The sequence below is a fragment of the Gilbertella persicaria genome (genome assembly GCF_025201335.1).
Source record: "Gilbertella persicaria strain CBS 190.32 chromosome Unknown B0P05scaffold_21, whole genome shotgun sequence".
Classification (NCBI taxonomy): Eukaryota; Fungi; Mucoromycota; class Mucoromycetes; order Mucorales; family Choanephoraceae; genus Gilbertella; species Gilbertella persicaria.
The window spans coordinates 110,443-135,402 of NW_026251982.1; the positions used below are offsets into that span (position 1 = coordinate 110,443).

At 37.7% G+C, this 24,960-nt stretch overlaps 11 protein-coding genes across 11 annotated transcripts; 6 read left to right on the plus strand and 5 right to left on the minus strand.

Moving 5' to 3' along the window:
• Positions 1–2,012: 2,012 nt before the first annotated feature.
• Positions 2,013–2,661, minus strand: B0P05DRAFT_542695 (uncharacterized protein; the record flags this gene model as incomplete). Its single annotated transcript, XM_051578342.1, has 3 exons — positions 2,595–2,661; positions 2,467–2,548; positions 2,013–2,413 (listed from the first exon to the last, which is right to left on the minus strand). Coding segments are annotated over exons 1-3 (259 nt in total), but the record flags the coding sequence as incomplete, so codon positions are not given.
• A 4,129-nt stretch (positions 2,662–6,790) lies between these two features.
• Positions 6,791–8,446, plus strand: B0P05DRAFT_542708 (aspartic peptidase domain-containing protein). The gene is made up of 2 exons (XM_051578343.1): positions 6,791–7,019; positions 7,119–8,446. Exons 1-2 carry the CDS (start codon positions 6,802–6,804, stop codon positions 8,203–8,205), a joined length of 1,305 nt encoding a protein of 434 aa, XP_051434572.1. The 5' UTR covers positions 6,791–6,801; the 3' UTR covers positions 8,206–8,446.
• Positions 8,416–9,948, plus strand: B0P05DRAFT_470603 (aspartic peptidase domain-containing protein; the record flags this gene model as incomplete). The annotated part of the gene is made up of 2 exons (XM_051574570.1): positions 8,416–8,657; positions 8,718–9,948. 2 exons carry the CDS (start codon positions 8,416–8,418, stop codon positions 9,946–9,948), a joined length of 1,473 nt encoding a protein of 490 aa, XP_051434573.1.
• A 208-nt stretch (positions 9,949–10,156) lies between these two features.
• Positions 10,157–11,366, minus strand: B0P05DRAFT_596978 (uncharacterized protein). Its single transcript, XM_051583143.1, has 2 exons — positions 11,124–11,366; positions 10,157–11,069 (listed from the first exon to the last, which is right to left on the minus strand). Exons 1-2 carry the CDS (start codon positions 11,243–11,245, stop codon positions 10,358–10,360), a joined length of 834 nt encoding a protein of 277 aa, XP_051434574.1. The 5' UTR covers positions 11,246–11,366; the 3' UTR covers positions 10,157–10,357.
• A 601-nt stretch (positions 11,367–11,967) lies between these two features.
• Positions 11,968–13,214, minus strand: B0P05DRAFT_542713 (uncharacterized protein). The gene is made up of 6 exons (XM_051578344.1): positions 13,043–13,214; positions 12,930–12,992; positions 12,759–12,873; positions 12,582–12,705; positions 12,451–12,532; positions 11,968–12,407 (listed from the first exon to the last, which is right to left on the minus strand). The coding sequence occupies exons 1-6, from the start codon at positions 13,127–13,129 to the stop codon at positions 12,087–12,089; spliced, it is 792 nt and encodes a 263-aa protein (XP_051434575.1). The 5' UTR covers positions 13,130–13,214; the 3' UTR covers positions 11,968–12,086.
• Positions 13,215–13,277: 63 nt separating this feature from the next.
• Positions 13,278–15,348, plus strand: B0P05DRAFT_111732 (uncharacterized protein). Its single transcript, XM_051572965.1, has 5 exons — positions 13,278–13,783; positions 13,835–13,958; positions 14,010–14,975; positions 15,020–15,263; positions 15,324–15,348. The coding sequence occupies exons 1-4, from the start codon at positions 13,589–13,591 to the stop codon at positions 15,031–15,033; spliced, it is 1,299 nt and encodes a 432-aa protein (XP_051434576.1). The 5' UTR covers positions 13,278–13,588; the 3' UTR covers positions 15,034–15,263; positions 15,324–15,348.
• B0P05DRAFT_637665 (kinase-like domain-containing protein) lies at positions 15,059–16,926 on the minus strand (the record flags this gene model as incomplete). The annotated part of the gene is made up of 6 exons (XM_051583656.1): positions 16,744–16,926; positions 16,570–16,691; positions 16,417–16,522; positions 16,270–16,358; positions 15,110–16,224; positions 15,059–15,068 (listed from the first exon to the last, which is right to left on the minus strand). Exons 1-6 carry the CDS (start codon positions 16,913–16,915, stop codon positions 15,059–15,061), a joined length of 1,614 nt encoding a protein of 537 aa, XP_051434577.1. The 5' UTR covers positions 16,916–16,926.
• A 271-nt stretch (positions 16,927–17,197) lies between these two features.
• On the plus strand, positions 17,198–18,351 carry B0P05DRAFT_542733 (Guanylyl cyclase). Its single transcript, XM_051578345.1, has 5 exons — positions 17,198–17,365; positions 17,463–17,758; positions 17,811–17,910; positions 17,969–18,189; positions 18,238–18,351. The coding sequence occupies exons 1-5, from the start codon at positions 17,264–17,266 to the stop codon at positions 18,257–18,259; spliced, it is 741 nt and encodes a 246-aa protein (XP_051434578.1). The 5' UTR covers positions 17,198–17,263; the 3' UTR covers positions 18,260–18,351.
• A 46-nt stretch (positions 18,352–18,397) lies between these two features.
• B0P05DRAFT_542739 (hydroxymethylglutaryl-CoA synthase) lies at positions 18,398–20,112 on the plus strand. Its single transcript, XM_051578346.1, has 4 exons — positions 18,398–18,498; positions 18,539–18,665; positions 18,715–19,322; positions 19,378–20,112. The coding sequence occupies exons 1-4, from the start codon at positions 18,424–18,426 to the stop codon at positions 19,924–19,926; spliced, it is 1,359 nt and encodes a 452-aa protein (XP_051434579.1). The 5' UTR covers positions 18,398–18,423; the 3' UTR covers positions 19,927–20,112.
• B0P05DRAFT_637668 (GTP binding protein 4) lies at positions 20,039–22,011 on the minus strand (the record flags this gene model as incomplete). Its single annotated transcript, XM_051583657.1, has 2 exons — positions 20,039–21,740; positions 21,790–22,011. The coding sequence occupies 2 exons, from the start codon at positions 22,009–22,011 to the stop codon at positions 20,040–20,042; spliced, it is 1,923 nt and encodes a 640-aa protein (XP_051434580.1).
• Positions 22,012–22,478: 467 nt separating this feature from the next.
• Positions 22,479–24,942, plus strand: B0P05DRAFT_542742 (kinase-like domain-containing protein). The gene is made up of 11 exons (XM_051578347.1): positions 22,479–22,706; positions 22,746–22,861; positions 22,910–23,018; positions 23,069–23,316; positions 23,364–23,495; positions 23,546–23,667; positions 23,713–24,014; positions 24,073–24,182; positions 24,226–24,370; positions 24,425–24,780; positions 24,826–24,942. Exons 1-11 carry the CDS (start codon positions 22,499–22,501, stop codon positions 24,928–24,930), a joined length of 1,953 nt encoding a protein of 650 aa, XP_051434581.1. The 5' UTR covers positions 22,479–22,498; the 3' UTR covers positions 24,931–24,942.
• Positions 24,943–24,960: the final 18 nt, after the last annotated feature.

Genomic DNA, 24,960 nt, shown 5'->3' on the forward strand with positions numbered 1-24,960 from the left:
CTTGTCTCTTTTTCCATGTTCTTTTTCAAGGTAATTTTATATTGTTTAAAAGGCTTATATTCTTTTCTTGATTGTTCTATAGATACGGAAGAATGGTGTCTATTTAGTGCTTTGCTTCTTTGGGGCTGTTTAGATATGAGGTTGCGTTGAAACTTGTGTAATCAAAGGCTAGGTATAACAGCTGATTGATTGCGAGACTGTCTCTCTCTGTCTCTGGTTGTGCTGATTTGGTTGGTGACCAAGGCTTGGTAAGTCTTCATGATGTATATTTCCTTCTTTGAGTCTTCTTGTTTCTGTTTGAGAATCTGATCAACTCTTGTTCAGACAAGAGAACATGAAAAGGCTTGACCATCCTGATCAGATCTGCAATTTTTTTTTTTATTATCTTTGTGTAATAAAAGCTATGTGTGCAATCCACTCGTATAATACCTTTATCTACTCCAAACTATGGTGATGTTATTTTCAATCCTCCGGGATATTACGTTTTGCTTTTATGCAGCTGATACCTAGTATTTTTCTCAACTCGATCGAAACGCGATTGCGGTTTTTAAGTGCTAGTATAGAGAAAAAAGAATGATCTTCAAGCAGAGTGTACGTAAATACGCAAGAAATCAATATTTGAAACATCGAACCCTCCTTTTGCATGACATCCATCATTTATCATATCCAAGACTGTTCTCTTTGGACTCAAAAGTATCACATATTATAGTACAATTTGCTCTTATACACTTTGTGTATCGAACAATGTATGAATAGGTGCTTTTATACTAGCCGAAATTTATTGAAAAGGGCCTCTTTTGTACTGATTACAACGTACAACTAACTTTAAATGCAGATTTGAAGGCAATACTCATACTAACTCACCTTTTTCATCTTAGTAAACTTGTCTTCTTTCTATCAAAAGTACCTAGAGATGGTCTTACCTGATTTCGGTTGGATCAGACCTACAATGGCTTATTCCAAAAATTCCTGATCGAGTTTTGTTTTTTTTCATCTTTACAAACCTCCGTCAAAAAAAAAATTCACCTAGAAGCCAAATCAATAATACCATTCGATTCCTTGGCTTGAAAGAACATGGTTTAAATGAAAAAAAAAACGGGCTGTTTTGATAGTCTGGTTGTTGAGCAATGGTCCATTAAAGAATAGTGCACTTAAGCTGTGTTTTGACCATTTTTACTCTAAATGGCATATAGAACTTGTTAGATACAGACTTATAGAACATACCATATGCTATCTAGAGTGACAAAGAGCATAGAAAAATAGAAAGATATGCATCTTATAATGCAAATGTGGGGTAAATGGACATAGGGCTTACCATGTAACTATGTCGTGGAGATTGAAATGTATAGCAACACCAATTCTTCTTCCCGCTGCAATAAAAATGGAGCTTTTGCTGAGAACTGCATAAAGACGCGGTTATTGGATTTTGGTGTAGTGACAAAATAAAGATCGTTGCTTGCTGAGTCTATTTATGTAAAGGACGTAGTAGCTTTGATGCTAAAATATTGAGCAAATGGACAAGGATGTTTACGAGGTTTTTTGCTCACATTTAATGCAAATCATTAGTTATCAAACATCTACCCACTGTAGCAATTGTACTAAATTAGAACTGTAAATAGATGGTAATATGCTTTACCTTTCTTCGTCAGAAATATGAGCATGCAGAACAAATTCTGTCTATAGAATTTTACTTTGCTCACACAGTGAAGATAAATTCAGTAAATGTTACATTACTTTTGCTGAAGCTAATAAGCAAAATAACGATTACGCATCGAATAAAACTGGCTTGGAAAGAAGGCTAACAAAACAGATATACAAAGCCTGTCTCATCAAGGTCATTACTTTTTACTTTTTTTAAACTATGACAAACAAACTGTAAGTTTTTTTTTTTTTGTTTTATATATAGACTTTATTTAAAAAAAAAGAAAAAAAAAAAAGAAAAAAAAAAAAGAAAAAGAAAAAAACCTATAAAAAAAAGGAAACAAAAAAAAGTGCACTCTTTGCTTCTCATCGCGATACACAAACACTGTTGATTTAAAACCAACGTATGTAAGTGTCTTTGATGATACAACAAGTTGAGAACACCAAAAAAACTGTTAGTAATATAACCCTGGTACCCTAAGGAACCCGGGTGTATGAAATGGTAAAATAAGCTCTTGGTAACAGGGACCACCACATCAAGGCAATATGGAACTCATCAAGTCTTACTTATCTAGGAAATAGGAGAAACAAGTTCTTAAACACTTACTGGGCGAGGCCAGTCGAAGCGCCAGAAAAGGATGATAAAAACAAAGAGAATGAATAGATACCCAAGGGTATGAGAACTAGCTACAACAACAAGAACACCAAGAGCAACACCAGAAACACCGTTGTAGATAGTACTTAGAAAGAAGCACACCAAAACACCAGAGCAAACAAACTTTGAAAAAAAAAAGGAAAAACAAGAGGCGTGTATACCCCCTTCCATTTTATGCGCATATTACAATTTTCAGATTCAGACGAGTGACGAAACATGTACGATATTATCTCCGAATGAAATCTCTGGCAGGTTTAACTTGCTTTTGACTTGCTTTTGACTTAGAGTCATTGCTTAGAATTGCATCTTTATGCAGTTATTTGGTTTTGGTACAATAACAAAAGCTGTAGATTTATGTCTTTTGAGCCTACTGACTTAGATAACACAGACACTTTGCTGCTAAAATATTGAGCAAATAGACAAAAGTGTTTATGAGGTTTTTCGCACATATCTCATCTTTTTCATAGTACAATCGGCAAATAAATACATTCACCAAAAACTAGAGCCTTTAGCGCACATTTTGAGTGCCTAGTAGCGTTAGTATCTTTGTTTTTCGTCTCGTAGCGTCAAAAACAATATCTTTTTTTTTAAATGTGTTTATTGATTGAGCCGCGTACACTAAGAGTAATAGTCAAAGTGAAGAGGCGGGTGCAATTAAAATGAAAGTTAATAAAATAGAAAATACTAAACAAAATAAACTAAAATATATAGAAAGGAAAAAAATTTACATGGTTGAATGGTATTGATCCTCTTCAATGGTCTGACGAACATTGAATCGGATGCTTGCTAATATGGCCGTAGGTACAATGGGGGTCTTGTCAAAGATAAATCTCATATGAGCAAGTCAGATTTGTGAAAGAGTAATTATGAGAATTCTGTATGGTTTGATTCCTTTCCATTGGCAGTACCAGATGTACGAGAAGTCCAGGGACAGAAGAGTCTCTTTGATATTAGAGATGGATGTGGTAGGCCAAAGAAACTCAAAGATGATTTCCTGCTATACCTTCTCTTTAGTTGGACAATGAAAGAGCATATGGCTAATAGAGTCAGTGGTAGTTAAGCACACCGGACAGAAGGGAGAGTCAAACACATGAGGCATAATAAAATGTAAGAATCGACAATGAGGAATACACCCCAAGATATACCGGTATGTCACATTACGTTGAATGGCTGTAAGAGACAGAGACCAAAAGAATTTCCATTTCACTTCTGCAATATTTCTCAAGGCCAAAGGAGGAGCCATAGACGAGAGAACTGACTGACGAAATGTCTTAGCCGATGCTTTGACACTACAAATACCTTGATCATCTTAAAACCGAAATTGGTTGATCAAAGGCGCAAATGAGACCGTCGAGTCTTCAAGTGGAGCAGGGCTACATACAGAGCTAAAAAATGGCTGAAGTTTCAAACTCCCAGATGCAAGACCTTTGAAGACTGTGGAGGGAGTACGCTTCCAATAAAGTAATGAAGGATCACGAGTATCTTTCCAGTGAACAAAGTTGAGCCTAGCATCAACTTGAAAGACATCTGACACCATCATTTTCTTGACACGTAGGAGGACAACGAAGGACGAAAAAGGAGGAACGTAGAGCACAGCTTACAAAGGTAGGACCATAGCGGTAGCAGTATTAAGGCGAGCATTAGCAAATGATCGAGGAAGACAACCAACGGCACGATATAGCATATCAATAGTGTCAGTTCTTTGTTTTTTCAACCCTTGTGTACGAGAAGAAGGAAACAACAATGGAGCCTGATAATATTTACAGTCATTGATATTACGAATATGAAGGCTAAGTAAGTACGAGACCGGATGAGCATCAATAGTATCTTGATCATACGCCAACAAAGGATGCAGCCAGCGAAAACATAAAGCCGAGGCCTGAGCCTGAATATTAATTACTCCAAGTCCACCTTTTTCTTTTGGCAGCGTCCATACTTCCAAGGAATAACAGGAACTATATTCTTACGCAAGAATTGAATGGCCAAAGGTTTCAATTGTTTGAAATCAGCAAGCGTCAACGGAGTAACCCGCAAGATATACCATATTTTAAACAATATCAGTGAATTCAAGACAGTGGCACGGCCAACAACAGACAATGAACGTGTAGAGTGGATTTGTATGGCAGTCTTAACCTTTGTTATCATAGAACCCATAAAATTGACTCTTTGAATACGGCTTTGTGTCAATGGAAAACCCAAATAAATTAAGGGTTCATCATCTTCGACAGAGTGCAAATGCTTGATACCCACTTGAGAGAGTGGAGCTTCCCAATAAGTCCATGTATTTCTGCCAGGCACCGAGAAGGTTTCCATCTTTTCATGGTTGAACTTTGCATTCGAGGCTTCGCAATATCGAGCCATATGCAGTTTTAGCCGAGCAAGATCAGTGGAATTATGTACAAAGACCAGAGCATTGTCAGCGTAACATAGAAGCTTCGTCCGTTCAGTATCCATTATGTAGCCTTGAAATTGACGATCATGGAGAATGGAGAGCAAGAAAGGTTCAAAAGCCAAATTATACAGAATAGGAGAGAGAGGATCACCCTGTTTCAATCCGCGTAATTTAGCAACTTCGGAGGAGAGATGACCGTTGATGTTGATTCGGATAAGATTATCGCTTATTAACTTGTAAATGCATTTAATCAGTGGGGAAGGGAAGCCAAACTTTTTCATCACTTTCTTCAGGTAGTGTAAATTCACTCTGTCGTAAGCCTTTTCTTGATCCAAGAGAAGACCAATATCAGCATTCAAGGTACTAAAATCAGGACCATTATCAAGTTGTTCAGCGATCGACCATTTCCTTTGAGCATCCTCCATTAGCAATTGACAGATCATACCATTTTCAGCGACAAACTGCCCAAGAATAAACCCCAATTGATGACGGCTAATAAGATGAGAAGATACCTCCATGATTCGACGATTGACGATACGTGTAAACAGTTTGTAATCCGTATTTGCTAAGGACAAAAGACGATAGTTCTTCATATCCGCAGGATCACCTTTCTTGTACAGCAGACACATGACTGATTCATTCCATGACTGAGGAAACTTACTCTTCTGCAAAGCGTCATTATAGACAGTCGATATCAGATCATGATATGGAGGGAATTTTATAACCAAATACAGAATCTCATATGGCAGTCCATCTGGTCCTGGACTACTCTTACGAGGGGCATGCTTGCTCTCTTTGAGTATGTTATCAACATCAATAGGCTGCATAGGTTTCTCCTGTTGTTCTGATGAAATCTTCAAGTAACTAGGGATAGATCGAGTCAAAGCCCTAAGAGCTACAGTGTCGGTGGGAGAAGGAGTAAATAGCGAGGTATAAAATTCAGTTGCTATACGAGAAATATCATGTTGCTCTTGACAAAGCTCTTCAGTCACTGGATCTCTCAATTCAATGATGGATTGCTGGTTTTGTCGAGATACTTGTGTCCGCTTCAAAAAGCCTGCAGATTTCTCTCCATGTTCTCTCCAAAACTTGCCAGACTTCAAAATCTCGATCTCTGCTATCGACTGTTGTAAAGACTGGATTAGGTAGTTGATATGATCCAAGCCTTGAAATATCAGTCCTCTATGCTTCTGATGCCGCATTGCTTTGTTCCTCTTAGATTGCAATTTATGCAATTGCTTTTTCCTCCAGTTCAGATCTTCCTTCTGATAGAATAGAAGATCAAGCGTTGTCAAAATCAATATTTTCATAAGTAATAATACCCTTTGGTCGAAAGGTCATTTTGGTCATATTTTACATGTCACCTTTTTTGCCCCAAATCAACTCTAAAGGTACCATGCATGATGGTAAACACTGTTTGTAGGTATTTAGAGCATTTATGCAGGTATGAAAAGGCCTTCTGCTACCTTTATAAGCCTAAGAGAAAGACAAAGATTTGCAGTAAAACTTGCGTTGTTTGCTCTAGAATGGGACTTTTGAACCCATTAACTTACAAATACCTAATAACTTATTTATCTATTCTAAAAACGAGTGGAAAGAGGCAATCGGTTGGCTATAGACCAGTTGTTGTCTATTTAAAAACATTACATGGATGGTTGTATTGAAAAATACAAAGTCTTGGCTTGATGTTAGTAATGACACTTTTATAGAAATACAAGGCTAGATATGAGGAGAAGAGTGTCCATGCGTATGATCACATGCAATGGAGCATCAGAGGCTTTGAATTCAGGCGAATTGGCCCAAAACTGACAGTCTTGGGGCTAGACAAGTTATGTCTTTGTGTGTGTGTGTGTGTGTGTGTGTGTGTGTGTGTGTGTGTGTGTGTGTGTGTCAAAAGAAGTTGGGAAACAATGAATGGTAAACAAAGCCCCTATGATGAATAAGCTCAATGGAGCTTATGTCAACTAGTGGTAGAGAAACTCATTCTACTGAGTTGTAATTGGCTGAAAAAGCAAACGCTTTAGGAAACGCAGTGCCAAATACAGCAATTAAATCAAAACATTCAATAAATCAAGTTGTATCATCATTTGCTCTTCTATTTTATTTTATTTTCATGTATCCAAATTTTCTGTTTCTCTTATCCGTTACGTTATGTTCAGCTCAACAATTGATGAGGCTACCTATCATTGAACATAAATATACAAATGTTTTACAAAAACGACAGAATATACCTGCTATACCTTTATTTAATGCCAATGCAAGAGAATATTTAATTGAGATTGGGATAGGAACACCACCTCAAAAATTCAACCTAACATTAGATACCGGAAGGTAACCATAACAATAGGCATTAATTAGGCCAATTACTTATCTTAGTAGTTCGGATCTATGGATAAACGCATCCAAATGTTCTAAATCTGCTTGTGTTAGTCCCCGCTTTTCAGAGTCAGAATCAAAGACATTGAATGAAACAAAGAGTTCTTTTGAGGTACAATATGGAAGAGGCTCAGTAAAAGGCGTATTAGCTTATGATATCATTACAATCAATGGTAATCTGGCTTGCCCACATCAAGTACTTGGCCTTGCTTCTTCTACCAATGACCTAAGTAACATACGATCCAGTGGCATACTAGGGTTAGCTTTCCCTAGTTTGATGCGAGACCCTACGCAAGATACATTCATTCTTAACCTGCTCAAGAACAAAGTGATTCAAGAACCTGTGTTCTCTATCTACTTGAATAGACAGGCTGACTATGGATATACAGGTGAAATTGTGATTGGCGGCTATGAAACCAGTCGATTTACAGGCGCCTTGAAATTCTTGCCTCTTATAAGCTACCATCCTCAAACAGGAGAACCTCAGGTCGGACGGTCTTATTCTTCACAACAGGGTACTTTCAAGTATTGGACAGTGCCTGGTCAAGCAGTGGCTTGTTATCGCAATGATAACAAGGTCTATGAAACACAATTTCCAGACATTCAGCCAGTTATTTTAGACACAGGCACTACTCTTTCTTACATGTCTGAGGAAACTGTCTTGGCCGTCTTGAGTCTGATTACAGATAATTATACCGCATTAAGTCTTAACGGCGGCAGTGTAGTCTACCAAGTCAACTGTAACGATTTCTTGACTCGAGACCAATGGTTTGATTTTCAATTCTCAACGACAGCCGATACGTTTTCGAGTAACCCAGTAACCATTCGTGTACCACTTAAAGAAATGGCCCTGCCTCAAGATGCAAATGATATGAGTACAGCCAAGACTTGTTTGTTTGGACTAGCACCTATTTCAACTGGGTTCTTAAATTCTGTAGGTTCTGGTTGGATATTAGGTCAAACAGTGCTGAGAAGCGCATACGTGGTGCATGACATGTTGGGTCTTCAAGTAGGCATAGGTTTGGCTGCGAACGGTTATTACTCGCCTACGTTTGAAAGCAAAACAAATGTGTCCAAACCATGGTTTTGTATGATGCTTGGCCTGACGCTCTCGATTTTCTTTTTTTTCGACACTGTGTAACTTGTATGACAATAGACATATGTAATGCCTCATTAAAGAACGTGTCAGACAAATTACTGAAAGGCGGGTAAACACTCTCTGTTCTCTTGGCGATATATGACAGAATGTTTATTTCAACTCAGGTGTCGCCGCTATTAATAGAAATATATAAATTTGTCCCCCCTTTTTTTTATTTCTTTTTCCTTTTTTTTTATTCCATCTTACTTTAGAATGCAAATAAAAACAAATTTATTTATTTTAAGTACTTTATTATACTTACAGGCAGATGCAGCACCTCAAAAACCCAAATTGCTTCGAGTACCGCTACGTAGAGCCACTCAAACACACACTATTTCTAAAAGAGATACCTTTTACACAACCTCATTATACAACGATGCAGGCTCACAATACTTGATTGACCTCGATATCGGCACACCGGCACAGACATTTACTGTCACTCTCGACACTGGAAGGTAAAAAAAAAAAAAATAGCATATTGTGCCAAGAAATTAAATTTTGCTTGCGGTTTATAGTAGTGACCTCTGGGTGCCTGAATCATCATGTCCTGCCAGCGAGTGTCCTAATGCCGTCTTCAATTCATCTCAATCCAGCACATTTAAATCACTCAACAAGGCTTTTTCATTGACTTATGGGATTGGCAGTGTCAATGGCACCTACGTGACAGATACAGTTGCTATATCCGGTGCTACTGTGCAATCCCAACAATTCGGATTAGCTTCAGCAACACAAAACATTCTGACCAACGCAAACACAATCACAACAAGTGTTGCTCAAACAAATACCAATAATACCCTTCATCTCAAGTCGCTTGCTACTTCAACCACGCCCACAGGCAATGGTATCTTGGGACTGGGTTACCCTAAATTGACAGCTGCCTCAAGTAATGGCCAAGGCACATACAATCCTTTTGTATTCAATTTGGTGTCTCAAGGTGTCATTAGTGACCCCGTCTTTTCTATCTACATGAACAATTTAGAAAAGACGGGATGGGTTGGTGAAGTCATTTTTGGTGGTGTTGATACATCTAAATATTCAGGCAATTTAACTTATCTTGATGTTGTTTCTCTCACATCCACACGAAGCAGTAAGAAGAGAGCCATCACATTTGACAATAGCAATTATTATTGGATGGTCGGTGCACAAGGCATTTCAGTCACAAACAGCAGTAATACCAATGATACCAGTAACTCAGTGGATGTCTCATTTAACAGCAACAGTGCTTTTATTCTTGATACAGGCACTACATTGACTTATTTACCTAACAGTATGGCCAAGACCATCATTGAAAATGTTGTTGGTTCTAGTGGCTATACAACAGATACTAGTTCAGGTGCTTATATCATTAGCTGTAGTGCATCCTCTTCTACTAAACAAGTAGTGCTCAAAATGAAAGCCAGTTCTTCTGCTACTGAACCTGTTACCTTGGCTGTTCCTATTTCTGAATTGATCATTCCCTTGGATACAGATAGTGTGTCTACTGCTAGTTATTGTGTGTTTGGTATTGCCCCTACTTCAGGCACTGTAGGCAGTAATCTCTATCTTGTAGGAGACTCTTTCTTGCGCAGTGTTTATATGGTATTTGATATGGTGAATGATCGTATTGGTATTGCTTCTGCAACAGGTGTGGAAGGAAGTGTACAAGGTGTTTCTTCTACAACTACCAACAGTGGCTCCATCATGACTCAGCATTCTGTTATCATAGGATTTATTGCATGTTTACTTGCAACTTTCTTGGCATTTTAATTGTAAATACTGCCCATTTGTAATTATTAAACATCATCCTTTTCCTCGCTTAAATGATTATCCATCATCATCACATGGTTTGCTTTTCATTACCTATCAAAAAGCATAGTAAGCGTCATGGAACACGTCATTTACAAGTTGATATTTATTAAAGATTTGCATTTTGTTCAAAGCTTTAATACAAAAAAGAATGATTCTTTTTTTTCTTTTTTTTTTTGAATTATAGAATTTTTTTAGTTTTTTTTTTCTCTTCTTTTTGTCTTCTCTTGAATGAATAAAATATATGTGTATGTGTGTGTGTTTTTTTTAAAGAAAAAATATGAAAAATATAAGTCTTTGTACAGTTGTGAAATACATAAAAGCATGTAGTATAATAATAATAAAAAGGGAATATGTATATATGTAACTATTAGACACGAAGCAATGGAGATGCAATAGCAGTGGCAGTAGTAGCATTGGACTTATTATCAGTAGGGTATGTGCCTGGTGGATTACTTGTTAAAAGGGCAGCAGCAGCAAGCAAATCAATAGCTTCTTCTCTAACAGAGAGTTTCTTGCTAGGACGCTCTTGGTCATCTTCATCCACTTCTCTCTTTCTTTTCGTGGATCGGCTGCCTTGAGCTTTGATAGGCGTAGTCTCATGGACAGCAAGCCATTCTTCATTATTGAATTCATCTTCTTCTTCTTCTTCCTCATGCTTGTTTGGTTGGGTATTTAAGAAATTATTATTTACATTGAGAAGATCTTCTTCTTCATCTTCTTCAGAATCATCTTCCACTAATTCATCCATGTGGAGAGTATGCGACAAGAGGTTTTGGGTAGCATTGATCTTGCTGCTTTCTTCTTCTAGCCATGACCAGCCACTTGATTCAGTATGGGCAGTATTGGTAGTAGGTGCATCATTATTATTCAAGAACAGATTATGATTATAGTCCAAATCCAATAAGGCAGAGGGACTTTCAGGGTCATTATTCAAAGGTGAAGATGGCTCACTAGCAAAAGAAACTAATGCTTCCAATGTTTCATCTGTTGTAGCAAACCACCAATCTTCATCACTGCATATATCCTTTGATTCCAGTTCTGATAGTTTTTCTTGCTCTTTTCTAACGCTTTCCCAAAGTCTTTTTTTTTATACAATTAATAAGACAAAAAAAAAAAAATAAAGAAATTATTACCTTGAGGACAAAAGTATCTTTCTTAAAGGAATTTCGGTTTTTGAATGGACACTGGGATAGACTTTTTCTTGGCTAGCAGATGCAATGCGCTTCAAGAGTGCTTTATTTGTGAAATCCATCATGAATGAATAATGAAATAAAATAGAAAAAATAGGCTTATTATCTCGTCTTGTTCTTTATTGAATCAAAGTAATGAAAGTAATACGTGTCGCTTGGTTGTACGAAAGGGGCAAAAAAAAAAAATCGAAAAAGAGAAAGAAAGAGAGAAAAGGAAAAAAAAAGAGAGGATTTGTTATAAAAAATAGACAAAAAGACGGACATTAAAACCAACAGTCGTGTGATAACCAATCATTCAATGGACTTTTAAAGAACAGACAATTTCTATTTTCGTCTATTTCATCCAACGGATGGATTTACGATAGCATTGAATGGCCAAACAACTAAAATGAGGGATCTTGTTTAAATACTGTAGTCAATTGAGTCTCTCATTTACTCTTACTCTCTTTGTGTTTGTACACAAACGAAATAAACTCATGCTTACAATGGATGCGTCACACACAAAAAAGGAACTGTAACATTTGTTTATGATTGACAGTCCTAAATTACAACACATTCTGTCTTCTCCCCTTTTTTCTTCTTCAATTGGATGACGTACGATGATCCATGTCGGAACTTGAAATGCATGTCGAAAATGAAACTAACAGGCACAGACAATGTGTTTGTTTGTTTGCTAATATACACCGTATTCGAAACAAAGTTTCTGATGTATATGTAACCAAGAGAGACGTATATAAAGTTACCAGCGATCAGGAATACATTAACCTGGATAGAGAAAAAGTATACAAAAAAGGGAAAAAGTGTATTTTTATTCACACCGTTCATTGGTCGAAAACTTATTTTTAATTCAGGGCGTTTTAAGGCTGCGTCGCAACATAGAGACTCCACTGTTCTGCATGAATTTATTTACAATTTACTTGAACCAACTAAAGCACCACCATCTACAGTAATAAGGGCTCCAACAGTGTATTGACCAGCACGAGAAGCAAGGTATAAACAAGTACCAGCAATGTCTTCAGGTGTACCTACTCTTCCAACAGGAACAGCAGCAACAATCTTATCGCCTCTTTCTTTCAAAGTAGCGGCCATCATCTTGGAAGGAAATGAGCCAGGAGCAATGGCATTCACAAGGATATGTTCTTGACCGAGTCTACCAGCCAAGTGACGACTCAAGTGATGAACGGCAGCTTTAGAGGAAGAATAAGCATAGGTTTCCATACCAGGAGGCTATGTCGAGTCATTAGCGTTAAGACAGATACAGACCACTTACAGATTCACCATTGATAGAACCAATGTTGATCACACGAGAAGGAACATCCTTTGTAGCCTTGGCTCTCAAAAGAGGGAGACAACTATATCCTATTTAGAAACAAAACATACGCATACGAGCGCTTCACTTACGCTTGTGTCAAAGTAAAAATACGAGTAACATTCAAGTTCATGACTTTTTGGAATGCAGCATCGGGATATTGGTCAAGAGGAGCACCCCAGGTAGCACCAGCATTGTTAATAAGCACATCCAAGTCTATGGATTTGCATGTGAGTGCCCTTTTGATATCTAACAAGCGAATGACTTACGGTCTTCGCGTTTGCCTAATTCAGCAACAAGTTTCTTGATGTCTTCAACACTTTGTAAATCAGCAGGCAAAGCAATACATTTACCAGGGCCCAAAGCTGTTAATTTAGCAGCAACCTAAACAAAACAGATAAGTTCCCCGGTGAGACACGAGAAAAAGGGGTTTATCTTACTTCATCACACGCTTTAGCAGAACGACTACTGATATAGACAATGGCACCGCTTTGAACAAATCCCTATACATCAAGTCAATCATGGATTTCACTCTAAAAAAAAAAAGACATACAGTAGCAATCATTTCACCAATACCACGAGAGCCACCTGTCACCAAGACAACCTTATCCCTGACACTAAAGAGTTGTTGAATATCCATGATAAAAAGAAAAGAGTAAAGAAAAATAAAATAAAAAGAGAGTAAGTTTGTGTGGGGAATTTATTAAACTCTGACAGTAAAAATTTTAGTCATCTTTTTTTTTTTTTTTTTTTTTTTTTGAATTATGCAGAATTCTGTTTCTTTTGATCTTTTTCATGACTGTCGACACAACTTGTTTTTTTTTTTGTTTCTGTTTTAGGTGGTTGATAAACATAATTGCCTTCAAAATATATTGCTTCTAAGGTTTCTTTATTCAATGTTGTTTTGACTTGCTACATAAAAGGTTCACCAGTGCCTTTTTTTTTTATCTTATTTTTTATAAGCCTGTGGTTCATTGCGTGTGTATGTGTGTGTGTGTGTGTGTGTGTGTGTGTGTGTGTGTGTATGTAATTTTTTTTCGGTCTCTGAATCTGTCAAAGAACTTAAACACTAGCATAAACACACTTTCTTTTCTCTTCAATGGATTTACCATCAAAGAAACGCCTCAGACGCACAAAGAAACTACAATGTCAATTAGAAAAAAGAATTGACTTTGTTGACTCTGTTTTCTCAAAAGAACTTGTGCTAAAAGTGTTTAGTTTCTTATCTTCAAGTGACTTGGCTCAGTGTGCTGTAGTCAGTCTTCGTTGGTCACAGATGGCCAGTGATGAAATGGTAAGATGATGATGACTTTCTTACTTGTATTGACCTTTTGTTTTCTTGCAGTTATGGAAACCGTTGTTTATGAACCAATTTGAAGCACAAGAGAATATCACTCAAAAAACAACTGCTACGCGATATGGAGGCAGCTGGAAAACCAAATATAGAGTCCATCACAACTGGTTACTAGGTAAACACAAACATAGATAAGCCACTTATCCATTCTATATTTTTTCTCTAGGCAATCATGATATACATGACATTGTCCAGTATCAAGACAACACTTCACCTCATCAATTACAATTGATGCATGACGTGCTGTTTATTTCGCAACAAAGTTCAATTGATGTCTATAGAACAGAGGGACCTGTCTTATTACGACAATTGCAATGCACATCCTGTGTTACATTCCTAAAACTAGTGGAAAGTACCCATACACATCACTTAGTAGCTGGTGATGCGAATGGTGGATTGACATTATGGGAAATCAAAGGATCTTCGTCTATGGATTTGGATATAGTAGAAATAGCCACTTATGCTACAGAACAAAACAAGGTCATCTCTGTTGGCATGAACTACCCGATATTAGTTACCTTTACTCATAATAGAAAACTCTCTGTCTTTCGTCTTCAGAATCTCACTTGTTCCCTTATTCAATGCTTACAGAGTCCAATGGATTGGTCTCCTATGATCATGGATATCCATGCTATAGCAAATCAACGCTGGAAAGTTGTGTTGTGCTTTGGTTCTTCTCATCATGATACCGTGGGGATGCAAGAAATAGTGCTGAATTTGCACCGAGTCATATCCTCAAGGCAAGGCTTTTGTCCCCTTTCTTTTCCATGTCATTCTTTGTCAGACCAAATCACATCCATGGTGTATGACTCACCCTATCTGATTACAGCTCACACAAATAACACAATGAAACAATACATTGTGTCGAACCGAGGGTCACAATTAGACATTCGTTTTCAACAAACACTGTATGGCCATACATGTCGAGTCGATGCACTTGCTATTACCAAGCATAAACTCATCAGTGGTGATCGATCAGGCATTTACATATGGAATCTAGCCACAAAGCAACACATCATGACACTCCGTATGTACCAAGACCAGTCTAGCCTGAACGAATTGCCTGATGCTCATATGGAAACACTTGGTTTTGATGAAGACAAAATAGTGGCTGTTGTACAGAATGACAAAGGTGATGCCTTTGTTCGATTATGGTCATTTAATCAATAAATTTAGATGGCTTTATCTAGTTCTTCTAAAGAAGGAAATTTATGCTCAAACTCGTCTACATCTTCAGTGGACACCGTTCTTTGGTGTGTACGGAACCGGGCAGGTTTAGGTGGTGGTGCAGGCTTGTTTTTCTTGCTTGTGCTTGTACTGACAGTAGGTGTAGGCTTCACATACTGTGTGTTTCTGCTTGCGTTCTTAATGGCCATGAATCGAGCTTCAATACTAGAAGATACATTACGATTGATTTTAGGCATGCTTTCTTCTGTTTCTTCTGTTTCTTGTTGTTGATTTGAACTGACAGGTGAATTAGGTTGTGATTGTAGTATTTTAGTAGCCATTTGAGGTTTTGGTGCTGTATGATGTGTCAAGGGAGCACTCTGTACACGCGAAGGAGGAGAAGAAGAAGAAGAAGGAGGAGATGAGGATGATGTTTCAGGTATAAAACTATTTTGAAAAGTAGAAGATTCATGCACAGGTAATGGTGGTGGTGGTGGTGGTGTTGTTGTTGTTGTTGTTGACTGTTTATTCATATGCGATGGATCAAAGGGATCATAGGATTCTTGTGTACTGTTCCTTTCAGGCTTTGTAGGTCTACCTCGACGCATAGGTGTAATATGAGGTAATTCTTGAGCAGGACTAGATATTTTTTCAAAAATGGCTTGTTGTTGTTGTTGTTGTTGAGCAGGTGTCATGATAGGTTCTGAATAAATATCTCGAATAGGACATTCCATGCCTCTTAAATGACAGACTGCATTCAATACTTGATAAATAGTCGGTCTACGGTGTTGATCTTCTTGTAACATAGACACAATCAATCGACACAACCCTTCTGAGAACATGGGTGTAGAAGGTATAGTGTAGCGTGCATTCAGAATCGCCAATTGACCTTCTTCTTCAAAAGGTGTTGTATAATAACACAGTTTGTAAAGCAAAACACCCATAGCCCAAATATCTGCTTTTTCATTCACTGGTTTCTTTTGGTAGACATCAATCATTTCTGGTGCACGGTATTGAAGGGTTGTATGGCGTTGAATATCGTCTTCTAGTTTCTGTACATCACGTAATGTAGTTGGAATATAGTTTCCTCTTGACAATGAAGCAGAACCAAAATCACATAATTTGTAATGGTCCTGATTCAAAATCAAAATGTTCTCTACTTTCAAGTCTCTGTGTAAGACAGGTGGATTACAGTAATGCATATAAGCCAATGCCTAGATATGGAATCAATCTATGGTTGATATGACCAACAAACTTACCTCTGCTACATCACTAAAGATCTTTAAGATTTCAGGTTCAGTCAGTCGCTGTTGTAATCTTCTGTTCATCAGATCAATGACACCACCACCTACATTGATTTAATATATATATATATAAATATAAAAATATAAAATCAAGGCACGTACCAGGACAGTATTCCATCAAAATAAGCGCTTCAAATCCACCTACAGACAACGGATCAATTCTCGATTCATAATAGCGCACAATATTTTTATGATCCCCAAGTCGTCTCTAGAGCATGATGATCAGTCAATAATGAAATAAGATAATCTTCTTACCATAAACGCAATCTCTTTCTCTACCATCTTGAGTCTTTCTCCATCAGGAACAGCCACTCTTTTCAATACCACATAGCCTGATTTTCCTTCAATACGAGCAATATAGACATGGGCAAAACCACCTAACATGATGAATATAAATAAAGATAACATATACACGCATGTTGAGATTACCTTCTGCAATAAAGTTGTGTACAATCACTTGATATTTCCCTACTTGAAGACGAGTACCAGCTGGCATAGCACCCGGAGGTAAAGGTGGTGAGTTCATGGTGTCGATACCAACAGGTACAGGAGGTAAGGTCTGACCCACGCCTTGTTGTTCGGGTATACGGTTTTGTTGCATCTGAAGATGAGAGGAAAAAAAAAAAAAAAAAAAAAAAGGGAAAACGAAACAAAATTTAGATGTCATGTCGTCACAGCCAAAACAGCGGGATAGGTTCCACCAATCAAAAAGTGCCGATACAATCCAGACAATTTAGCATAGATCATGGATAAAAAGAACAAGTAACAGACTATAGCATAGTGTAAAATGATACATGTACTTGTATATAAGGTAAAATATAAAGATGGGAGACTATATATATATATATATATATATGTTTGTTTCTTTATTTGGATATCCGAATGATTTAAATAGTTGTGTGTGTGTGTGAGTCCTTTTTTTTTTATTTTTTTTTTTCTTTTCAACATTATGATTTCACTTGGTACAGATGACACTATGAACTCCATTACTTCAGATACCATTATAAACTATTCAGAATTCAGTGATCACCCAATACCGCATATAAACCAAGTAAAATGAAGTAAAAAAAAAAAAAAAAAAGAAAGAAAGAGAGGGAGGGAGAGAGGGAGACAGAGGGAAATAATTCATGCTTACATGCATATCATAGGACACAAACTGGGACTGCGGATTAGCGTGTGTAGTCATGACATTACGAGGCTTAGGATTCATAGTGAGTGTGGAAGAGATAACAAGGCAATGTCCTGTCAACAGTGTCTGGACAATTGATTTAGCCTTTTTATTACGAAACTATGTTCAAGATTTCACCTATTACACAAGCTATTTAGGTAGTCGAAAAGAATATCAAGATCAAAAGTTTTATCAAGACAGTTTCAATGAAGACGAGAAAAGAGTCAACAAACTGTTTGCTATTGCCAAAAGCTGTTCAGTGCATGTGGTACGAATGTAAGTTGTCTTTTATTAAATGTATTTATAGATTCATAGGAATTTTGCATAGGATGTTACCCTTGGATGATTTTAAGCGGTTCTTGTTTTGTAAGAAATTTGCTATTATTACACTAGTCAATGCTCGCTTATTAAGGTGTCAATTATGTAAAGTAAGTAAACTAACATAAGCTTGTCTCCTCTTTATTTGGACTGATCTATACGCCATAGCAACACCGTGGATGTCTTGGCAGCCTGTGTAGTCAGCTTGATTTATTGCTGGAACGATGCAAAGGCTATGATTATTTAGGCCATTTTATCGTTTTGATTGGCTATGATCCGACTGAGGATTTGTTTGTCTATCGTGATCCAGCCGCAAATGATGCATTTTGTACGATATCAGCTGACGATCTAGATGAAGCAAGGCAGTCTGAAGGCACAGACCATGACTGGTAAAAACGAATATCACTGCTATAACCTATAACTTATCGTTGATTTAGTATTGTAGTGAAACTAGCATAAATGTACATATAATAAAGCAGTAGTAACACAACGGGACTTGTTGCAGATATTGACTGAGTTTTTCATTGGCTGAAAATAAATATAAAAGATGATAGCAACTTTATTGACGCGTTAAGTTAAAAAAAAAAAAAACAAAACAAAAAAAAACTTTTTCTTCTTCTTAAATGACTGTCCCTATGAATAACCACTACCCTGAAAATGTTGGTATCTTGGCCATGGAAATGTATTTCCCCAAGAGAGTAAGTAGACGAGATAAGCTATTTTATACTGAGTATACAGTGCGTTGTTCAATCTGAAATGGAAACCTTTGATGGTGTCAGTGCTGGTAAATACACCATTGGTCTTGGTCAAGAGAAGATGGCTTTTATTGATGACCGTGAAGATATTCAATCCATCTGTCTGACAGGTAAGTGACTGAGTCGTTGCTCATCTGGCTCATCTTGACTATGGTATAGCTGTCCAAAACTTGATGGAAAAATACAACCTTTCTTACAACGATATTGGTCGTCTTGAAGTGGGTACCGAAACCATCATTGACAAGTCTAAGGCTGTCAAGACTTGTTTGATGACCTTGTTCTCTGAACATGGTAACACTGAAATTGAAGGTATTGATACCACTAATGCCTGTTATGGTGGTTTTGCTGCCTTCTCCAACGCTGTCAACTGGGTTGAATCTTCTTCTTGGGATGGTCGTTTCGCTATTGTTGTTGCTGGCGATCTTGCTCTCTATGCTTCTGGTGCTGCCCGTCCTACCTCAGGTGCTGGTGTAGTAGCCATGCTGATTGGTAAGGATGCCCCTATCGTTGTCGAGCGCGGTCTTCGCTCCACACACATGGAACATGCCTATGACTTTTACAAGCCCGACATGCACTCTGAATACCCTGTGGTGGATGGTAAATTCTCCAACACTTGTTATCTTCGTGCCTTTGATTCTTGTTATCGTCGTTACATGGCTCGTTTGGGCAAGCTTGAAAATAAGGAGAAGCCTAGTATGGAGGATATCGATTATGTCGTCTGTCACTCTCCTTATGCCAAGTTGGTCAACAAATCATTTGCCCGTGCTGTAAGTATACGATTACTGCTGGAAAAAAAAAGGAGTAACTAACTCACTTGATTAGTCTTACAATGACTTTTTACTTGATAAAGACAATCAAAAGTATGCTCCTCTCAAGACCTTTGAAGAACTCTCCTATGCTGATTCTCTTGAAAGCAAGGATTTAGAAAAGGTTTTGATGGGTTTAACCAAGGCTGGTTATGCTCAAAAGGTGGGTCCTGCTGCTTATGTCCCCAAGCAGATTGGTAACATGTACACTGCTGCTGTCTGGGCTGGTTTAGCTTCCCTTGTATCTGAAGTTGATTCTGAGACACTTCAAGATAAGCGTATTATGTTGTACTCTTATGGTTCTGGTTTGGCTGCTTCCATGATCTCTTTCCGCGTCCGTGGTACCACAGAGAACATCAAGTCCAACTTAAACCTCCGTCAACGTCTTGCTGACCGTACTCATTCCAAGCCTGAAGAATTTGCTGAAGCCATGAAGATGCGTGAACAAACTCATAATGCTTGTAACTTTAATCCCTCTGGTAGCCTTGAACACATTGCTTCTGGTGCTTATTATGTTGAAAAGATTGATGATAAATGGAGACGCTTCTATAAGCGTAAGGATTGATAATGACACTTACACCTCTTTGTTTACTTTATAATACGATACTCTTTTTTTTTTATACAATTAATCTATTTATTTTTGTTTGTTTTCTCTAAAAATAATAAAAAAAAAAAAGTTTAACGACGGTCTGTTGAACCCATGCCACGCTTGCCACTGAATAAATGTTTGGGCATCTTTGTTTGAATTTGTCTATCTGATTCACCACGTTTACCGTGTTTAGATTGTTGCTTTTGAACGTTCTTCTTTTGTTTATCAGCTTCTAATTTCTGCTTGACATTACGGAAACCAAGGTTACTCATTTCTTCAGTCAAGGTTTCTTCACGATCATCCACTTGAACTTCTCTGACAGCCTGGTCAGGAATGGCTTCATGACGAGTACGCTTACGACCAGCAGCAGCATTCTTTGTACGTTCAGTAGCATCTGTACTATCAATGCCCATGCTTGTCAAATGTTGATCCATCTCACTCACAGTAGCATATTTAGCAGCTGTAGTCTTGGGTAATGCAGGTCTTGTTCTACCACGAGCAGCACGGTGTGCTTGTACAATCAATTTCTTGCGGTCACGAATAGCGTCAGCAGCAGTACGAAGGGCTTCTTCTTCATCATCCAAGATATCTTCGTCTGATTGATAAAAGCCTTCAGCTTCCAAACGCTCTTCTTCTCTTTCCAAAGCTTCCAACTTCTCTTCAATTTCAGGATCAATAAAGTCAGCCACATTGTGACCATTCAGGAACTCAGGAATGGTATCGTATTTCCAGTCATCGTCAGCCAACATGTATTTCTTCTTGACGTCCACATTGTAGACACCAGCACCTCCATTCTCTTGTTCCAAATCCTTTTCAAGTCTACGACGGTTGGGATCATTGGGATCATATTTCACTCGGGTTTGTACTTCGGTAGGGATATTGGGCAAACGAGCAATGTTGTCTCTTTGTTGAGGTTGAGCCAAGTGAATCTTGTTGATGACATCGTTGATCTTGTTGCCCTTCATCTTCATTTCAACACGGGCAGCTAATAATCGATCACAAGCACTGTTACGGACGTTCATGACACCTTCTTCATTATAACAAGACATGGTCAAGACAGTTGCGTTTTCTTCATTAGCAATGTCTTCAATCCATTGGCGTTGTTCGGGAGATAAGTCTTCAGGCTTGACTTGATCAATCTTGTTGATGACCAACACAATAGGCTTGTTGGCAAACAAAGGCTTGATGTTATGGAACAACTTGACTTGGTCTTCTACGCTGTAACCACATTGTTCAGAAAGATCCATAAAGTACATGATACAGGATCTCAAGTGAGCCATGGCTGTAATTGACTGCATTTCAATCGTATTGCGTTCTTCCAAAGGGTGGTCAAGAATACCAGGTGTATCAATAACTTGCCAGCGCATATATTTATAGTCCATATGACCCACAAACAATGATTTGGTGGTAAAGGCATAAGGTTGCACATCGACATCAGCACGGGTGATCTTGTTAATAAAGGATGATTTGCCGACATTAGGGTAACCACAGATCAACAGTGTACGAGTGTTAGGATCAATGGAAGGCAAACGAGACAAGTGTTGACGGACTTGTTCGAGATAGGCTAAACTGTCCTTTTGACGTTTCATGACAGTAGCCATACGACCTAAAGCAGCCTTCTTGAGTTGTTTACAACGATAGAGTGAGTCACCGAATTTCAGGAGACGAACATAGTCCTTGGCAACTTGATCAATCAAGTGACGGGCAGTATTGACTTGACCTAAAGCAAGCTTGTAGTGGTCTTTATCGTACAAGACATTCATCAAATCAGCATAAAAGGGGTGAATGTCCTATATAAATGTCAGCCTATGAGGCCTTCTTCTTTCTCATTGTGATTACCTCCATCTTGGGGAATTCATCCAAAATATTCTTGAACTTTTCATCAAAACTTTCTTGTGTAAATTTGACTTTACGCATATAGAATTGTCTGATACGACCAATATTGTAGTTTTTGTGAATGACAGTAGGTGTCTTTCTCTGTGTCTTTGATAAGATAATATCAATAAAGTCTGAGGACGTTGGCACAGGTTCGATTTTCTTGAAGTTATATAAGGAGGTCATGTTTGAAGTGAGTGAATCAAAAAGAGAATCGAGATCTATATATTTTTTTTCTCGATTTTCCTTTTGGGAGAAAAAAAGAAAAGCAGTCAATGAAAGCCTTCCAATGTTGCTGCTGGTATATTTTTCAGTAAAATTGGGAGTGTTGATGATTTAATAAATTTCTGCAGGAAAAAAAAAAAAAAAGGTACGCACTCTAGAGTCTGTGATGATATTAAACTGTTTGTCATTGTGTCAAAATACCAGTTGGTCCAAGCACTTTTTAATGGTCCTATATTATCTTAACAATGTCATTATTATGACCTAAAAGACATGCAACATAAACTTGAATGAAACTAGAGTTTACTGTTGGCATGCAGACTCTTTTCAATAAACACTCCTTTTGTTCTCCTAAACAAAGAGAGATTGCATCATTTGACCCTCCCTGAAAGTCTATTTATTTGTTTATAAATATCCAATTCTCTACATCTTTTTTTCTTCTCTCTCTCTTATGACCATGTTTACAATCAATAGCGATTTAATCAATCATGCAGAGTCTATGCCTAAACCCATTTTAGTCAATAGTCCAACCCTTGTTTCTTCTATGATTGAGCCCAAGAAACTGTCAGATAATACCAAGATTACGCTACAATTAGAGAGTACAGATCAGTCACACCATCAAGCAAACATGGACGATTTTGAAATCAAACAGCCAATTGGTAACGCAGTAGGATGCTATGATATACTTATGCATCTAGGCTATGGATCATCAGCTATTGTTTATAGCGCAACCTATATTCCATGTAACAAGCGAGTTGCTATCAAAATCATTGACTTGGACATGTTTGAAAGAAACCAAATTGATGAATTAAGGGTATGTTGTATCTCAAACATTCTTTATCGCTATAATCAAAATCTATAGAGAGAAACAGCATTGATGGCACTCTCCAAACACCCTCATATACTGCAAGTATATGGCTCATTTGTACATGGATCGAAGCTTCATATCGTCACTCCTTATATGGCCGTAGGCAAGTCATCAGAAATATTGTATTATTTATTCATTTATTTATTTATACAGGCTCATGTCTTGATGTCATGAAGTTGAGCTTTCCGGACGGTCTAGATGAAATTAGTATTGCTACTATTTTAAAACAAGCCTTAGAGGGGCTCACATATTTGCATAAAAATGGCCACATTCATCGTGACGTGAAGGCAGGAAATTTGCTCATGGATCAAGATGGATCCGTCTTGTTGGCTGATTTTGGTGTCTCGAGTTCATTGATGGAAACAGGAGAAAAGGGGGTGCGAAAGACATTTGTTGGCACTGTAAGTAACATGGTTGAATCGAGGGAATCTTTACTTAAGTTGTGTAGCCTTGTTGGATGGCACCCGAAGTGATGGAACAGGCTGATTATGATTATAAAGCAGATATTTGGAGTTTTGGTATCACTGCTATTGAGCTAGCAACGGGTCATGCACCCTTTGCTAAGCTCTCTCCTCTCAAGGTAAGGAAAAGATTTGTATGTACCTCTCTATACCAACTTTATTCCAATAGGTCTTGATGATGACGCTTAATAATGACCCACCCACATTGAATCGTGAAACAGCCACGAACAAATTCTCCAAAGTGTTTAAAGAAATGATTGATTCCTGCATGCATAAAGACCCTTTAAAACGGTAATGACACATTTCTTTTGAACATGACACCCATGATTTATACAGGCCCACGTCCGAAAAACTATTACAACACCCATTCTTTAAACAAGCCAAAAAGCCAGACTGGTTAGCAAAAAACTTGATTGCTGAAATACCTTCGATTGAAAACAGACCGACAAAAAAAGTGCCTCAGAAACCTACCTCGACTGCGAATACAGACGAATGGGATTTCAATGATGATCAAGGCCAACAGTCTAATACAAATGCGCCAAAGCGACATATTTCTTTTGGTCATGTTGTTGTTCGAAAGCCTTCAAAACATCATGTATCTTCTGTGTCTTGGTCCTATTCTCCTTCTTCTGATGCAGGTAGTGTCATTGTTTATTTGTATAGATGTTAATCATGTATGTATGTATTTATGTATAGCGTCAAGAAAAGGTAGAGCCCTTAGTGATGACTTTATATTAGAACCCTCACAAATAGCAAATAGTAGACATCGTCACCAAGGCTCTGTTCCTTTAGCATTTCCATCCGATGTAAGCCCATATCGTCCAAGAGACATCCTAACATATACATTAGGATAAGCGCAGTCAAATGATCAAAGGAAGAGCAAGACACGGTAGTCTTCATGAAAAAACACCTTCAGTCAGCTTTGCTGAAGAAACAACCAAAGCAACCAGTGATAAACTATTATATCGCACTACAAGCCATGATGGAAACATGAGTAAAGCATAACAGAGTTATGATGAAAGTCTAACTACGTCCTATATATATATAGATAGAAAATCACAACAGCATTCGCCTCCCCCTTTTCCTTTACACCTGCAAGTCAATTCTTTGACGCGTAATAACTCCTCACTAAAAAGAGAAAAGACCACGCATTCAAAGAAAAGTCTTTCTGAAGACTTGATTATAGAATCAAGAAAAGTAGGAAGATTCGAACTTACAAGTACAGACCATAAGCAATATGATACAATTTCGAGTTCTTCCTCAACATGTAAGACGGCCATTTATAATCAAATAGACGAACTCTTAAAGCAAAACGATATGCAGAGACAACTGTTGAGTGAATTATCTAGTTCATTTGAACCAAAACCAAAACCAAAACCAAATGAACAGCTTGCTTCTACTATCGTAAGCACCTCCCTGTTGTATATCTTTATTTATATTCTCTATTAGGAAGCACTTGAACAACAGTTGCAATCTTATCAACGTGAGAACTTATTACTCCAAAGGGAGAATGAAACCATGCGAAGACAATTGGAATTGCTTAAAAATAAATAAATTTTTTTCTTTTCATTTTCTTTTGCGATT

Coding starts and splice junctions, on each gene's coding strand:
- B0P05DRAFT_542708 (XM_051578343.1), top strand. CDS start 6,802: ATGTATCCAAATTTTCTGTTTCTCTTATCCGTTACGTTATGTTCAGCT. Junction 7,020..7,118: donor CTAACATTAGATACCGGAAG/GTAACCATAACA, acceptor TGCTTGTGTTAG/TCCCCGCTTTTCAGAGTCAG.
- B0P05DRAFT_596978 (XM_051583143.1), bottom strand. CDS start 11,245: ATGATGGATTTCACAAATAAAGCACTCTTGAAGCGCATTGCATCTGCT. Junction 11,070..11,123: donor AAGATACTTTTGTCCTCAAG/GTAATAATTTCT, acceptor ATAAAAAAAAAG/ACTTTGGGAAAGCGTTAGAA.
- B0P05DRAFT_542713 (XM_051578344.1), bottom strand. CDS start 13,129: ATGGATATTCAACAACTCTTTAGTGTCAGGGATAAGGTTGTCTTGGTG. Junction 12,874..12,929: donor CTGCTAAAGCGTGTGATGAA/GTAAGATAAACC, acceptor TGTTTTGTTTAG/GTTGCTGCTAAATTAACAGC. Junction 12,533..12,581: donor ATTTTTACTTTGACACAAGC/GTAAGTGAAGCG, acceptor AATAGGATATAG/TTGTCTCCCTCTTTTGAGAG.
- B0P05DRAFT_111732 (XM_051572965.1), top strand. CDS start 13,589: ATGGATTTACCATCAAAGAAACGCCTCAGACGCACAAAGAAACTACAA. Junction 13,784..13,834: donor AGATGGCCAGTGATGAAATG/GTAAGATGATGA, acceptor GTTTTCTTGCAG/TTATGGAAACCGTTGTTTAT. Junction 13,959..14,009: donor CCATCACAACTGGTTACTAG/GTAAACACAAAC, acceptor TTTTTTCTCTAG/GCAATCATGATATACATGAC.
- B0P05DRAFT_542733 (XM_051578345.1), top strand. CDS start 17,264: ATGATTTCACTTGGTACAGATGACACTATGAACTCCATTACTTCAGAT. Junction 17,366..17,462: donor CAATACCGCATATAAACCAA/GTAAAATGAAGT, acceptor TGCATATCATAG/GACACAAACTGGGACTGCGG. Junction 17,911..17,968: donor TAAGGTGTCAATTATGTAAA/GTAAGTAAACTA, acceptor TATACGCCATAG/CAACACCGTGGATGTCTTGG.
- B0P05DRAFT_542739 (XM_051578346.1), top strand. CDS start 18,424: ATGACTGTCCCTATGAATAACCACTACCCTGAAAATGTTGGTATCTTG. Junction 18,499..18,538: donor AAATGTATTTCCCCAAGAGA/GTAAGTAGACGA, acceptor CTGAGTATACAG/TGCGTTGTTCAATCTGAAAT. Junction 19,323..19,377: donor ACAAATCATTTGCCCGTGCT/GTAAGTATACGA, acceptor TCACTTGATTAG/TCTTACAATGACTTTTTACT.
- B0P05DRAFT_542742 (XM_051578347.1), top strand. CDS start 22,499: ATGACCATGTTTACAATCAATAGCGATTTAATCAATCATGCAGAGTCT. Junction 23,496..23,545: donor CTAAGCTCTCTCCTCTCAAG/GTAAGGAAAAGA, acceptor TTATTCCAATAG/GTCTTGATGATGACGCTTAA. Junction 24,781..24,825: donor AACAGCTTGCTTCTACTATC/GTAAGCACCTCC, acceptor ATTCTCTATTAG/GAAGCACTTGAACAACAGTT.